Here is a 16,992-nt window from a genome sequence, read left to right on the forward strand (position 1 = left end):
AGCACTACCAGACTCGCTGTTTTGCTTGCAACTTTTTACCATACTTTGGTCACGACCACGATTTTATGAAATATAAAGATATATTTTGATGAAAAGATAGTACGAGGTGAATTGTTTTGTAGTTTACAAACATACACTTATTAATGCAAGGCTTATAAGCGACTAAATTTACTAAGTGTATCAACTATTTAGCGTGGGACAACGAGTGAGCGAAACGGTTCTGCGAGGTTCCTTCGAAGTTAGCGAGGTTCTTCCACAATAACGTGTTTTTTAGCCCACAGATGTTTACAAACTGTTGTGTGGTTTTGTTGGACATCACACTATTTATTTAAAAAAGCATTTCAAGTTTTATGTGTGGCGTTATCTTTTGTGATTAGTTGAGTAATGAGCCAATTAGTTTATTATAAGATAACTAACAAATATTAACCTCGTATATATTGTTATACAAACACTAGATGTATGTAAAATTACTAGACAGAGAAAATAAAAAATCATTATTTTGAATATTAGTTAAGTCTGCAATTATTGGAGTATTAATGTTGAGATAAATGAGCATTGCTATCAAAATAAAGAACTATAGGAGTGTGCAAAAATTGGATATCTATTGAAAAAATGCTTCATCTCTCTCAGACATCCTTTAATATGCCAATGGTGGAGCATAAAGTTCAGATCGCATTTGCTTATACACTGCAGAATTTTATTGTATAATATAACTCTTTTTTGTGTTATGAATATAAAATATATCGGAAGGGCTCAGCTGTCTATGTCCACTTTATCTTAGATTTGCTAATGCTTGAACGCAATTATTTACTAGTGTTCATTTTGTAAACAGAATTATTCAAATTATTATGCGAATAAAGTGAGTACCATGTCATGACAGATAAGAATTTCACCCGAAATGTGTGAACTGACAACAATTATTATTTTCAATTGTCAACATTAATATTGTCAGTATTAAACTTTTTAGTTTGTCATATTTTAGTTGGCGCCACAAAATTATCACCAATTAATAGCAAAAATGCTAAATTAAATGCAGTTAATTCTTCAAAGCAAGTATTTTGCCAGCTTTTCACAAAATAACTTGATGTTTTAATTAATGTTAAAACCGACTTTAGACTTGCCTCACTCATTCTGTATTTTATGTGTTCAACTGATGACAACTACTGATTACTGCTGGCTAGATAATATTTTTAAAAACAGTTTTTGCAAAAAATCGGAAATATAGACTGTTTTATTTGTTTTAGAGTTAATAAAAATGGCAGGTGGCTCGGCTCGTGTGCTTATTTTGTAATGTTTCAAAAAGTGTCGGAACAAAAGGAGATCTTCAATATGTATTTTAATATTGGTTTTAACAATGCCCAGCGATAATAAATAGACCTAAATTTTTCAGCCGTGTGTTCTAAAAAATTTACATGCCATGACAAGCACCCATACTTATTTGTTTGGTAGGGTTTGTTTTAGTGTGCAAAGTTCTACAATATCCTCAAACAAAAAAACGGTTAAGTCATAATGCATTAAGTTCCTTATGGAAATTGAGTAAAGTCAGCTAGCTATGTAACCCTTAGGTCAGCCGTTCACATTTGTCATTGAGTTTCATTATTGCTCATGCACCAGATACAATAGTAAAATGTTACATGATAAAATGTTTGGAGTAAAATAAAAATTTCCAAAAATGCTTTTTGCTGTCTCACCTCCTTTAATCAGTTATGTTAATCAAGCTTCCATTACACAGAATTTTTGCAGTTATATATTGTTATATATTTAGTGGGTATTTTGAAAAAAAGAGGTTTTTCAATGTGCTATGACACGAAAAATAAAAAGTTAATTAACATGATCTTCATTTGTGCATATACGGCATACTGTCATTTCATGCTTTTGATGGTGTTACTCATTAACATACATCTTGACATATGTAATGAGATGCAAGCAAGACAACATCATATAACTAAAACTGCACATTGCTGCTATAGCCCTTAACACAGTGTTTGATATATTTTGAATTTTTAGGTAGTTTTTAGCACCAACTTCCTATGAAACTTCAGTAGCATGTACAGACTAAATAGCTTTCTCATTTTTTACTGCTTTTGAAGTAAAAACTTTAGTTCAACACAATTGCATTAGCATGATTCGTTTGCATTTTTTTCATACAACCAGAGCGTTGAACTTATGCTCAAAATGAAACATTAAAATATAAAGATTCGCACTAAGTACTTGAAGTGAGATGCAGCAGTTGTTATACATCATGCAAATAAATTGACATTAGGACATTGGCGGTTACATTAAATGTCTGCTACAAAATTATGACAATTTGCTTTTTTCAATTTCACTAAACATGGCAGTTTCTATGTTTGCGTTCATGCTCCAAATCTAAAAGCTGCTTTCTTTTATCGTATTATACCTGTATGGGTACCTTTAAAAATTGTTGATTGCCGATCAAATAATTTCAAACCCAATTTTAATGATACGTTGCTTCAATATATGTATGTATAATTAGTAAATATACTTGATGATGACATACCTAGGTAGTTATGATTACGCTGTAGGATGTATCATATATATATAGGGTCATGTGTTAATGACATATACTACCTAGGTGGTTATGATTACACTGTAGGATGTATCATATATATATATAGCGTCATATGTTAATGACATACCTAGGTGGTTATGATTACGCTGTAGGATGTATCATATATATATATATAGGGTCATATGTTAATGACATACCCAGATGGTTATGATTACGCTGTAGGATGTATCATATATATATATATATAGGGTCATATGTTAATGACATACCTAGGTGGTTATGATTACGCTGTAGGATGTATCATATATATATATAGGGTCATATGTTAATGACATACCTAGGTGGTTATGATTACGCTGTAGGATGTATCATATATATAGGGTCATATGTTAAAGCCAGACAGTAATCGATTGTAGTAAAAACATAATGATAAAGAACTGTTACCTCATAGATTGGAGAAAATGTTAATTTGTCCAAAAGGACTAAGGTGCCCCTCAATAAATGCTGCTATTAATTGTGATTACACATAGCATTAAAAGAAGTTCATCATATAAATCTATGTCAAAACTAAATGTGAAAACCAGAAATCTATGTAAAAAGAGGTTGAAATGAGGAAAATGAGGTTTTTGTCTTTATTCTGTTTGAGAGGCAGGAATGGAAGTGTAGGCTCAACAAGGCCTTCAGAAGCAGACCTGTCGATAGAAATACAGTGTAGTTTCCTAGTTTACAGTGACTTAAAATAGATCAAGTTTATTTCGCCTTCACTTCTATTTTGATCTTTGGTTTGTATTTAATTTTTTTCATTTTCACCATTAGTTGTTCACTTACAAAATTGATAATTTGAAAAACTGAATGTCTTATGTTAAAAATGATGTTGCTTGTAACCAGATATATGCCAGAGTTTTATGGCGTTTGTTGGTAAATTCATGTCAAGGCAGTCATAGGTAGAGGTTTAACTGGAGTAGAACAGATGACCAACAAGCATCTGCTAATTCCAACAATACTTTCAACTAAAATGATCTGTAGCTCAACATGCTCGTATGAATATACGTGTATTGTAATTCTATGGAAAATATAATCATTGTCCATAGCTAATCTCTAGATAAGCTCAAACCAATATATGATGTTCTATTATAATTATTAACAAATGTACTGTTATTGATCATTCATGTCTTCTAGAGCAATCGAAGGTTGTAAACATATCTATAGTGTTGTAAACGTACCTATAAAGTGTTGTAAACGTACCTATCAAGTGGTGTAAACGTACATGTTAAGTGTTGGAAACATACCTTTTGTTATTACCAAAATTGATGAATCGCTTATTACAAATTTTATGTTAATTATAACTTAACTATAATAGTTATTTACGTAATTGTTCATACAGGTATGATGCACCAACAGCGTGTTGGTTATGTAAACAATGCATGTCAAGATGTGTAGTCACTTCTTGAAACATTTCACCATTCACAAGGTGGCACTGTAGCAAATATTATGGTTACTCACTGACCATTGTGTAGACCACCCCAGGTTTAATTAACTCCCAGGTTTTAGTTACCGGACAGACATTCCTGCTTGCTTTCATATGATCCTATGATCATCTTATGATCTATGATCATAAGATGATCATATATGTTTTTATTAGCCAGAGTAAAAGCTTGCATTACACTTATGACTAAGCTAACCTCTAACACAACTAACCTCAACATAAACCATGCAACATGTTTTTTACAGGGTCACTGCTCTTTCAGAAGTTCTTACTATTCTCTAATACAAACGACCTACACTTTTGTTTATGCTATAATAGATGGAAAGAAAAACGAGCATTAGGATAAAGGAAGCAAAAGAGAAGGCAAGACCAGGTATTCCACTCCTTATACCAATATCTGGTAGATATTCATGAGACTATTCTTATATTTGGTAGATTGTGATGTGATTATTCTAATATCTGGTGGATATTGATGAGAAGATTTCAATACCTGGTAGATTTTGATGTGATTATTCTAATATTTGGTAGATATTGATGAGGTTATTCCAATATCTGGTAAATATTGATGAGATTATTCCAATATCCGGTAGATACTGCTGAAATTGGTTTGTTGGCACTGCAGCTGAGTAAGGCTAATGGTTGGTTCATATTTTGTTCAAATTCATGAATTTTGAATAATGGCTATCGTTCTTTTGTCTTGTAGAATTATGCAAAGAAGGAATTGACGCTGGTTGGCGAAAATTTGGGTTTGCCAAGAATTTTTCACCCAGTGCTAGTGACGTGAGAGAGACAATAGAGAGACTCGATGGAAACAAAATAAATGCTAAGTTATTCATAAAACAGTACGAGTCAAACTACATCCCTTGTATCATTACCAATCTCATGAATGACTGGCCTGCTACAGAAACTTGGACATTGCAGGTTGGTAAACCTTATCCTAAAACTATTTAGAATCTTCATTCTGGTTTTTGCTAGGCATTTAGATAGTTATTTATAACCTTGTCCAGTATTTGAAATTAGGAAAATGAGCTACACTGTTTTTAGAGTTCACGTATTCTGTGGGCCGTTTTTATTATCGCTACATATATCATTACATTTCATTATTGCTATACATATCAGTACATTTCTGAACGCCTTACTTCGCTGCTACCTAATGTTTCTTGCCATAGTGTGAGCACACCTTCAGCATACATTAGGTACCAGCGAAGTAAGGCGTTCTAAGGTATGTTCTAATCTATACTTAAGGAGTGCTTACAGTAGATCAAGAAAAGACCATTTCTTGATCTACTGTAAGGATTTCCTATAGCAAATGTTGAAAATTACTGAGATTGAGGGGAATCCTGAGAAATGTTGTGGTTGATCGTTTAAAAGTTATAAAATCACTAGAATTCTGCCATCAGTCTGATGCACAAATAGTAGCATGTGTTGTTACTTTCATTTATTGAGCGTTGCACCCAAAACAGGTTTATGCACACAGTTTGTTCACCTGCAATTCTGTTGTATACTCAATTTACATTTTGTCTTTGTATCCTATTTGCTGTAGCCAATTGGCAGTACATATCATATGGAATTCTTAATCACTCATTCCAGTCAACTCGGAATTATCAATCATCATTTGGAGTGTCGAGCTAAATTTTTGATTTTAGTACGTACGTCAAAATCTGTAAATTGCCAAAAGTGAACACTAGTTTGAACACAACTCAAGATTGTGTCCCAAGATATTACTTTAGTAGCAATTTATTTAGTTTGAGTCGGAGCCTCAGCGCTTCTAGTTATCCAAAACCTTGTAGAGGTAGAATATATTTAAACTGAACAAGCAAGATTGTACTATATATATATATATATATAGTGCAATCTTGCTCATATATATTTATATATGAGTAAAAGCGTAAAATCCGTGCAGAGTGCTCAATGGTAAAATCAGAGCAAGTTAAAATCAATTAAACAGACTATAACTTTAGATAAAACACTTCATTACTAATAGTTTCATGCTTGGTAAGAGCAATCTTCAGATAAAAAATTATATATACATACTATAATTATATATATAATTATAATCGGAGGAATATATAAAAAATTGTTTCCTCACCCCGGATACCCCGTATGGGGGGTAAGTTCTGCTCTAACTCGGGTCTCCTACCAGAGACGTGGGAGTTTGAGCACTCGCCTCAAGATCTTAGCTGTTCCCAATAGCGCACTTTTCTGCAACACACCTGAGTTGATTGTTGTTGGTATTTGGGCAAGCCACATTTTATGCGCCGGTGTTATTGCGCCTAGTGCCCCAATGACTACTGGGATTACAGTTGTTCTTACATTCCAGCATTTTTCAATTTCTTCTCCAAGAGGGAGATATTTCTCTACCTTTTCTTTTTCTTTGCTGGCTATATTGTAGTCATTGGGTACTGCTATATCTATTATAGTAGCTCTCTTGTTCTCCTTGTCTACCACGACTATATCTGGTTGGTTTGCTAGGACATGCTTGTCAGTTTGGATGTAGAAGTCCCAGAGGATCTTAGCGAGGTCATTTTCATTGACATTATATATATATATATATATATATATATATATATATATATATATATATATGTATATATATATATATATATATATATATATAATCCCCCGAGCTGATACTACGCCACACCAAACAAGTGTATTAGTTTTCAGATTCAACTGCCCTTCCTTTTGGAAATACGAACAGACTCATTGGTAGAAACCAAGGTTTGAGCGCATGCCAACAGACTGATGAACTAGATGCTGACTAGACTAATACTAGAAATAGATTAAAAGCTTGTTTAAAGAGCGTTATTAAACTAAAGCTCAACAAGTTATTCATCGGTACTTGATTATTCAACAGGGCAGAAATGAATAGTTATGTATTTATGTAAAACAGTTGAAATCATCAGATTTATCAGTGAGGAAATAGTTGTGAGTCAATGATACTATATTCATACCTTCAAAGTTGCGGAGAGGATGTTCAAAGCAGCTAAACATAGCATCTATCGCTACTGACTGACTTTTATATCTGTCTTAGTTTAAACTTACCCAATTTTCTCAGTCTAATATACGCTAGTATTATGATTGCATTGAAAATTCATCCATCAAAAGTACTATAATTTCTATAGTTTGAATGGTCAGTCATCTCTACGCTCTGTAGTTAGAAAAGGTCATTTTTGAGTTTCAAAAAAGCAACAATGATAGGAACCATCTGATATCGCGTGTAAAAGATAGCAGTTATCAGTTTTCTCTCATGCCATAAGCTGAGCTTTATAACTGTCTACCATCATTGCTTGTATAAGGAAATTAGTGGTGTTTTCCCCTGAAACACCATAGCACTATTAGTGTTTCAAAATGCCATTGCCTTTGTGAAATGTGACAATCTATTCGTATTGGTCTTCGCAAGTTCTTTTTTAAATTCCAGGTGTATAAATTGTCAGAGCTAAACCTTTGATGTATTCCCTTAGCTCCCCGACTTACTTCCTTGACGCGTGTTCTCAGAAATTAGTGTTAGATTCAAAAGTTGGTTATGAGCAGCAGTAACTCTGTTTAATACAATAACATGTTTGACTAAAATGTGAAAGTGTTTATTATTTTGTGTTTTTTTCTCATTTATCATATTATCAACTTTCCAAATGCCTGATAATGAAAGATTTGCTAACCAAATGGCATCAAAATCCTAAGCAAACTTAGCTATGACTACTATGAAATACAGTGAAAACATTGTTTGTATCTCATTATTGTTAGAGTACTGCCACTATTAATCATCATTCGGAAATAGTCCTTATTTTTTACTATTTAATCTCTCACTAGGGTCATAAAAACTCAGGTCTTTAATCCGTTAAAATGAACTTGGCACGAAATTTTAATAGATCTCATCAAAGTATCGGTATTTTTCTATCATTTGCGATTGTTTTTTATGTTTGAGTTGATTTGACTGCCAGGATGTTAATATGTCTAATAATAATAATAGGATGTTTTAATATTAAAATCAACAAAACTTGATCGCAGTTAAAGCGCTCATATCAAGCGACAGTGTGATTAGGACGTCTGTAGTTTCAAAGAGGCCGCAACAAAATAGAGACGCGCAACACTGCAACTTGTATGCAATAGCTGATATCGCCTATGCAACTATAGCAACGCCAGAGACTAGAAGTGATGTCATTTTGGATGTATTTTTCTTCAGAATCTGTTTTAATTAAGATTTGTTGATTTTAATCTTGAAACAACCTGGCATTCAGATCGCCTCAAACATGAAAAATAATCGCAAATAATAAAGGTAAAGTTCAGTAACTTTCTGGTCAAGTCTACTAAAGTTTGGTGCAATATCGTCTCTATTAGTGATATATAAATGATCTAATGGGCTGCTGTTGCTCTGTCTGTGAGGTTTGTTATAATAAATTCCTATCGTATATGAGTGCTCCAAACGCGGATAACACGTATGCGCCTTTTTATGTTAATCTAAGTGATCTTAATAACCTTTTCTATAGCACTACCATGTTGTGTACTCTGCAGCTATCGCTGAGTCAATAACTTATAAATACACCTCCAAAACAATAGTGCTGCTGATAACTTGTTAGTGTGGAGGTTAAAGGAACACAGGGGGTGGCTAGGGCACTGCAACTAGCAGTTCTCTGGCCCTCTAACTTCAGTTATTGAAAATCTCCTGTATCACCCATGACTATGGATTAAATATTAGCTTACACAAATTTTTTTGTGGTTTTTATCAAAAAGTGTCAGTATTTTTCTGTAATTCGAGATTTTTTTGATGTTTGAGGCGATCTGATTGACAGGATATTTTCAGATTAATATCGATAAAACTTGATCGCGATTAAAATGCTCAGAAGACAAGTACGTGCGAGATGATGTCTTTAGCTGTTATCATTACTATAGTTGATATCGGCTATTGCTTGAACCGTTACACGTCTCTATTCTGTCAGTATGTTTGCAATTATAGACATCATAATTGGCGCTTTCGATTGATCTGGATTGATTAATCGCCGATCAAGTTTTCTTGGTTCTAATCTTAAAACATCCCGGCAATCAACACCTTAAACATCAAAAACAATCGCCAATGATAGAAAGATGTTGATACTTTCTAACAAAATCTACAAAGTTTTAGGTGAAGTCGGCTTTAAGTGAGCCTTATAAATACTATATGGATGTTGATACTATCGGAATCATTAGAAAATCAAGTACTTTATTATTTCTTTTTTCTGGAACTAAAAATCTGATCATTTGGTGAAGATCACAGTATGTAGTATGCGGTTATTGACTAGGCTTGATCAACTGCCTTTTAACTTGAAGAGAAATTGTGTACAGTAATCCCTCGCTACCTCGGGGTTCAGCTTGTATGCCTAAAAAATAAAAAATTCAACAAAATTAAAATTCATGAATATCTCGCACACTCTGGCCCAGTAAGATCCCTCCGTGAGCATCATTGTGATATTAGTGTCGCGGTTCGCTGTTTCCTTGTTCCGTTTTGTGAAGCGTAAAGGTGCAAAGTATTTGTGACATCCTTCATCATGCCTTTTAAATGTCCTTGATCCTCATAATCGTTTAATAAACCTAAGAAAAGTTGGAGAATGCTTGCGATTACTGAAGCGGTGACTTTGTTAGCGTCTTAGTTTCTATCTTGCAGATTTAAACTTTTTTCACTGGCCACCAGTCCTGATTAACTGTGACACACGAGGGGTTACTGTAGTGGGGAGACCGCTGGTAGTGCCTGGTCTGCTTGCACCAAAGTTTCTTCTCATATGAATGTATCATGGGAGGTGTAGCAGGACAGTAAATCTTATGTCTGCAATATTGACAGGTTTTTTAAAATTGACTAATGCAGCTGTGTGCAATAACAACGCATAAACTCATATCTTGTTTCAAATTTTATCGAGTTTAAAGATTGACTAATGCAGCCCTTGAGTGGGTGTTGAATCTGTTGATGTAACTTTCTGCTTTTTTCACATGCAAACTCATGCTTTGGTACTGTTCGCGATAACAACTCATATCCTGTTTCGAATTTTATTGAGTTTAAAAATAGACTAATGCCGCTATTGAGTGAGTGTTGATGCAACTTTCTGCCTTATTTCACCTACAAACATATGCTTTGGTACTTTGCGATAACAACTCATATCTTGTTTCAAATTTTATCTGCTGCGACATTTTGTCAATTACATGTTGTACCCTCTCCTCAATGTTTATGGCTTATCTTTCTCTTCGCGTTCACAGAAGTTGGCCAGGAAGTATCGCAATCAAAAGTTCAAATGTGGAGAAGACGATGATGGCTACTCGGTGAAACTGAAGATGAAATACTTTGTGCGATATATGGCTGACAACAAGGATGACAGCCCGCTCTATATATTTGATAGCAGCTTCTCTGACGTATGTACCCACCCCCCCCCCCCCCGCACTCTTACTTAGATTTATGGCCATTCCTTTTCATTCATCGGTATCTCTGAAGGCAGTGTGATGATATGTGCTCATGTTTGCTATTTTGGTAAAAGCTGTTGTGACCTTGGACAATATATATGTAGGTGGCGGGTAAGGTGTTCCTAGAGAATTATAATTTACGAATAGGTTTTTCTATGACTTAACTATTGAGTTATTATATTGTTTTATTTGTTGAAAGTCATTCATATGGACCATCTGATAAAGGGGAAAAAACCATATAATGATCTAGAAAACTGGTTGATTTTGTTTCGGTACTGAATAAGGTGTAAAATCTTGTCACTGCTGGTTCTGTGCTTCTTGCTTGCAGTCCTGAAGCATTGAAGGGGAAGGGGGGGGGTGTTCACTTTCTACAATATTGGTAGTAATGGCATGTCCTAATTCAGTATAACTCAAAGGAAATTGCAGAATGTTGAATTATCTGTATAAAGGTATGAATGGATATCTGAGATGGGCTGTTACATGAGCCTGTAATTGCTCAATGATAAATACACTTTCACTGCAACACATCAAATGTGCAGCGAAGCGATTGTTGGAAGCCAAAAATATTGCCTGCAGTTATAGCCAAATCCTTCGCCGCTGTGAAATTTTGATCATTTTTAAAGAGGTCATGACCTCCATGTTGATTTAAAACTTTGAAACCTCGGCGAGATAATTTGAGCAATTGTTTGTCCATCTGATTTTACACCTGAGTAAACTCGGCTGTAGAATTTCGCTATGTTTTTTCGTACTTCCGGTTTACAAAGGATTACGATATTTTCGTTGTTTAGCTCATGATTCCGGTTGATTCCAAAGTTTCAAGTCAATTGGATTATTCGTTCTTGAGATGTCGTCGAAAGACCGAGGGTACTTCTCATCGATTGAGAAATGAAACATGGCTGCTGACAGAACGTTAGTTTCTTACAAACTAATGGCTCACTGAATGAAACTTTAGGTAGCCAAGTAACCAAATTAGCCAAAGCTTGTAGGCCTATATACGAGATCAAACTGAAAAGTATTAACATGGAGAAGATAGACCTTATAGATTGTCATCAACGGAGGCCTGATTGATTTCATTTCAAAGAGAGCATTATGTGCATTTTTGGAGTCACAAAGGTTTATTTTCATAAAGAATAAATTCAATATGCTTGTCATGTCAAATGGGTCATTTAGTAAAGAAACAGCTAATTGCATCACAATATCAAACTTGTTTGCTTATCTCAATAAAGACATGTTTGTTCAAGCTACTCGCGGAGGATCTCATTCTAGGGATTAGCATGTTCTTTAGTATCCTGGTTGTACTTAACCTAGTTGTAGCCTCGGGTCTATAGTTTGAAATCTGCATCCTTCGTGACCTTATGACCTCCTTAGATGAATTTTAACACACCATTGTTATGGCTTTCTCCTTTGTTCACATTTCATTACAGCTAAGTGACTAATTATCAACTTGCCTCCAGATTGAGTTTATCCTACCTTAAAACAACCGCTACCCCTGTTATTGTTGATGATGCAGTTTCGTATGTTTGTAATAAGGCTTCATGTGGAGCTTTTTAATAAATCAGTCATGATGGGAGGTGGGCTCACTGCCATCTCACTATGTTTCAAGATAAACTAGTAGAACGACAGTGTGTTTTGGAGATTAGTTTGGTTTTATTCTATATAACAATTTTTCGGGTGTCTTATAGCGATGTATTTCTGTTTATTACCTGCGTCAGATATTTCCAGGGCTATTTTTATGCTCCGTTGCTTAAGTCTTGCTTTTGCAAGACGAAATAACAAGAAAGCAGGTACAAAGGTATTTAATGAAACAGATAGTGAGTCAGTCAGTGATAGCCCTGCACTGGTTGTTTGCTAGCTCCTTATCACAATATAATTCAAGCCAAAAGTTTGTGCCAAGAAATAACTTGCAATGTTTTTTCTACACTACCTAAATAGTTATGATAATTTGAGGAAATTCGCTGGTGGATCTGTATACTAGTAGTATCGGTATACTAGTCGTGTCAGTATACTACTAGCTACAGTGTACTTGTATTACTGTCCATACCTTTTATGACATGACCACTCTGTACTATACACCTACTTATTAAATTATTTTGTGAAATAGCCGTGTGGTGCCGTTCAGATCTCTCCTTGTCCCACTAAATCGCAGTAATTGTATGACACTGGAAATTCAATACCACTATCCACCTTTGGATAAGTATAAAATTATGGTAATCCTTCAGTGATTATTGCCCAATAATCTCAGTGGAGCCTGCTAGCATTTCTGATTGATTATGCTGTCCTTGAAGATACTTATGGAGGGGCTCCATTACTTAGAGTATCTTTAACCTTTTATTATAGAATAGAAAGGAATTTAGTTATTCGAGTAAGTTTATTGTGATGTAAATTTTTCCTGAAAATAGGTCTTGTGAATGAACATTCTATGCAAGAAATTGGTAATCCTAGAAAATTTAAACTGTTGCTAGCTTTATCTGTTTTTTATTCCTGGCATTTGTGTTGTAGTTACCACTGTTGCTATTCATATCACCTTTATAAAGGTGTAATTACCACTGTGGCTATTCATATCACCTTTATAAAGGTCAAATTGAAATAACTTTACGTGAAATACTGTAGAAGCAAATGCACACTGAGCGCCACTATATTTGTAAATGAAAGCAATCCCTAAACATAATCCCTAAACATAATCCCTAAACATAATCCCTAAACATAATCCCTAAACATAATCCCTAAACATAATTTGTTCTTCACAATTAATCAGAGTTGCCAAATTTTCATTATATGTAGTCTTCTTAGTCTGGAAACTACATAATAGCTTGCAGTTACACATTACATGTGGTCTTCTTAGTCTGGAAACTACATAATAGCTTGCAGTTACACATTACATGTAGTCTTCTTAGTCTGGAAACTACATAATAGCTTGCAGTTACATAATGTTGGAATAGCAACCACTGCAAGGATTACCATAACTGCGAGAATCAGTCAGGAGACACCGGTTAGCAGGTGCTTGGCTGTACCCATAATTAACAAATTTCACATGGCATATGGAGTAGCCATCAAATTGTTATCAAGTTATACATATTTCTTATCACAAAGGTTTAACTTTGTGTCTGATGCAGTTGTCACTGTTTTTACTCTTTATTTGACTTATCGAAAATTCGGCTGTCAATTGTGATTGCAAATAAAAAATTGCACGACATCGTTGACAAATTGTTTTATAACCTGAACAAGAGGAGAGAGCCTCTTTTCTTGTATCACTTAAAATGGCCCGTAACAAAACTTCCATACTTGTTTGGTCCTGTCAAATGGCCAGCACGCATCTAGGTACATATTTATATATACAGATTATATACATTTATATGTATTTATTCCGTGTTCTATGCATTTATATGTATGTATTACGTGTTTCACGCATTAATATGTATGCATTATGTGTTCACACATTAATATGTACATATTATGTAATACACTCAGACCCGTGTAAGTTCGACCGAGTGTGCGATTATACTGTGCCCAGAGTTATGGATAAGTGCAAATATGGGTCTAACATTTAAAGTAAGTTGACTGTAACCACTATTGAAAGACTGTAGAGATCGGAAAAAGATTAATGCTAAAATAACCACCCTACATTAATATAATTAAAAGCAAATATTATGGACATAGCTCTATGTCATTCACCAGGCTCACTTGAAATTTAATAGTGTACTTCACCCTGTAATATCTCCTCGATTGATAGTTGGTGATTCCCCAGCATTCCCTGTAAAGGAATTATATTACTGCATCCTTATTTCTTCCTTTGACCTATTTTAGCACATGAAGAGGAAACGGTTGCTGGATGACTTTCAGGTACCTCGGGTTTTCCCCGACGACTACTTCAACTTAGTTGGCGAATCTCGTCGTCCACCATACAGGTTTATATTTATAATTTCACTCGTTGCTTAGCAACTCGTACCACAATTGTAGCTTAGCAACATTTAGACTTGTTAATGTTTGTTTACTGTCTGTTACTGTGTGATGACATTGTTGAGTTGAAAACCATTTAAAGAAAATCACTCAAGGTTGTTAAGGATGGTTATTGTACTGTCAGCTTTCTGTATAGGTTAATTGTGGGTAGTTAACTATGCTAGAGTGTTGAGATGGTTTAGACTTTTACTAACAGAGATACATGTATGCTTATCATATCTAAGGCATGGTGATGACTCGGCAATATTGGACATTGACAGAGTTAGTGTTTATAGTCTAAGCGCTACTAGCGAAGAAGATTGTGGTCTACATCCTGAGATCCATTGAAGGCTTCATTGAAAAACAGTACATGTAGTTCCTTTTGCCACTGCTGTAAATGATCTTTAAGCCTCAGTCAATTATCTTCACTTAATTGATGCATTCTATATATAACCAAGTGTTGACTAAGAGTCAAAGGATATGAAAGATAGTGATTTAACTGGGGCTGGTAAACAAGGCAATAATGGAGTGGTCAGCGTGTAGTGTTGCAATGCTGGTGCCAAACAGGACATGCAGCCACAAACTATCAATGCAATCATTGGCTATGTAGGTAAATAGCTTGTTGAATCACTCCGGCGCTTACGAATTCTGTGTACACAAGGAGTCCACGATTTGGGTACATGTGAAGCGGTCGATTGAAGAACTTCAATCGTGTACTTTGAAAATTTCAGTAGTTTTTTTCCTGGATTAGGGTACCTGTTGTACGTGTCAACCCGGTTAGTTAGAGTTGACACCGGATAAGTATCTGCGAGGGCGATGCGATAGCAAAAACCGTAGCTCGTGATTTTTATGTTATAATGGTTTTTAGATTACCGTCGCTAAACATTGGCGTGATATCGAACAAGTTTGGTGTATGCTATACATGTTTGTTAGATTCATTCGTGGGTCATTGATAGAGTAATTACCGTGACGGTCAGATATCGGTAATAGTGATATATGTAGGATACCTCCAAGTTTTTTGGATACGCATGGAACTAAGCAAATGTCTATCGCAGAACCCGTTCCATGACAGGCATATTTTCGGTATTTCGTCTGTCTTCTCTAAAATGGTGATTTTCAACCATTGTGCAGCGGCACACCTGTGTGCCATGAGAGATCATCATTTGTGGCGGCGAGAAATTTTCAATTAATAGTCTTTTTTTCCAACTTCATCTATATTATTATTGGTCGTCGTCCTTTTTCTGTCACAAATCACAGAGATTATGTATTAGAACGATTATTCTGAAGCTTGCAAGGTGGCCGATTAGCCCAGTTGATGAGAGAGTCTGTCTGATTAGCTGAATGACATGTCATGTCTGGGAAGGAACAAGAGCGGCTCATTGAACTGAAACAGGATGGCAACTTGAAGCTAAAATATGCTGATCTTCCTTTGGACAGTTTTTAGTTACCTGTTGCTTAGGAGTTCCCCATTCTGGCTGGCAAAGCTGTGTTGGCATTGCTTCTGTTTTCAATCACATCTATTGTGAGCTGAGTTTCTCAAGCTGACTGCAATATAAACCTAAAACACAGAGACCGAAAGCTGTTGAGCAACAACTTTCTGTGCGTCGCTACCATTCCTGCAAGAATATCATATTGTTTTCATCAAACAGGCCCAAGTTTCATACTAACTGAGTGTATAAATATATTAAAAAGCTTATTAACTACATGTATTACTGCGATTGTATGATTATGTGACACTTTGGTTGGTGGTACGCCCCAGGATGTTGTAAATGTAAAAATGTGGTGCAGCTCAATAAAGATGGACAATCACTGCTTTAGGGAAATTCGGTAGAATTCTAATAGTAACAGTAGCAACTAGATAATAAGTAAGATAGAAAGTCTACATAATCCATATTCATGTGTTACTTAGCAGAACTGCGTGTGTGCGCGCGCCTGCGTGTGAGTGATTTATCTCATCAAATACATAGTACATACATTTGCACACATACGAAAAAGAAAACAAAGAAAAGTTTCAAACAACTGCATATCAACAATCAAACAAAAGTAGAGATGATGGGGCCATTGCGGAATAGCAGAGCTTAACCGGTCGCACGCCCAAGTCGACAGCATAAGGCGGAGACACTAATGTTCACCAAGCAGAGCTAAGGTGGAACCTTATCTCCGTCTTAAACTCACCAATAGGTTTTATTAATTCCAACGACGCTGGCAATTTATTCCACAGCGCAGACATCACAAAGTTAGATGTTCGTTGACCAGCAGATGAAGAATAAAAAGGAGTAGGAAGTGAGGATGATTGAAATTGGGTGTTATAACGTGAAGGTTTTTGAAATGTTTGGGAATGATCCAGTTTATGTGCTCTAATAAGTGATTTATAATGAAACATTTTATCAGCAGTCAAAATCTTGGAGTCATGAAATAAATCAAAGGTTGGGTAATCAAAAGGCTGTTTATAAATAATACGCAATATTTTTCTTTAGAAACTTAATTGATTTGGGAAGGTGAACCCGAGAAGCATTTTCCCACGATTCTATAGAGTAGCATAATTTAGAGTGAATAAAAGAGTAATTTTGTATATGAATGTATTTACATGCTAAACGATGTAAGGCCATAAAAACAT

At 35.1% G+C, this 16,992-nt stretch overlaps 1 protein-coding gene across 2 annotated transcripts in view; it reads left to right on the top strand.

The window, feature by feature from the left end:
• LOC137386114 (bifunctional arginine demethylase and lysyl-hydroxylase JMJD6-like) overlaps window positions 1–16,992 on the top strand; it is a 27,990-nt gene continuing 10,998 nt past the window's right edge. For both annotated transcript variants that reach the window (XM_068072814.1, XM_068072815.1), the window contains exons 1-5: window positions 1–106; window positions 4,262–4,389; window positions 4,720–4,937; window positions 10,239–10,391; window positions 14,244–14,344. In XM_068072814.1, coding sequence (XP_067928915.1) covers window positions 4,335–4,389; window positions 4,720–4,937; window positions 10,239–10,391; window positions 14,244–14,344 — 527 coding nt within the window. In that variant the 5' untranslated portion in view covers window positions 1–106; window positions 4,262–4,334. The remainder of the gene's footprint in view (window positions 107–4,261; window positions 4,390–4,719; window positions 4,938–10,238; window positions 10,392–14,243; window positions 14,345–16,992) is intronic.

This window comes from Watersipora subatra, chromosome 1, assembly GCF_963576615.1.
Source record: "Watersipora subatra chromosome 1, tzWatSuba1.1, whole genome shotgun sequence".
Taxonomy (NCBI): Eukaryota; Metazoa; Bryozoa; class Gymnolaemata; order Cheilostomatida; family Watersiporidae; genus Watersipora; species Watersipora subatra.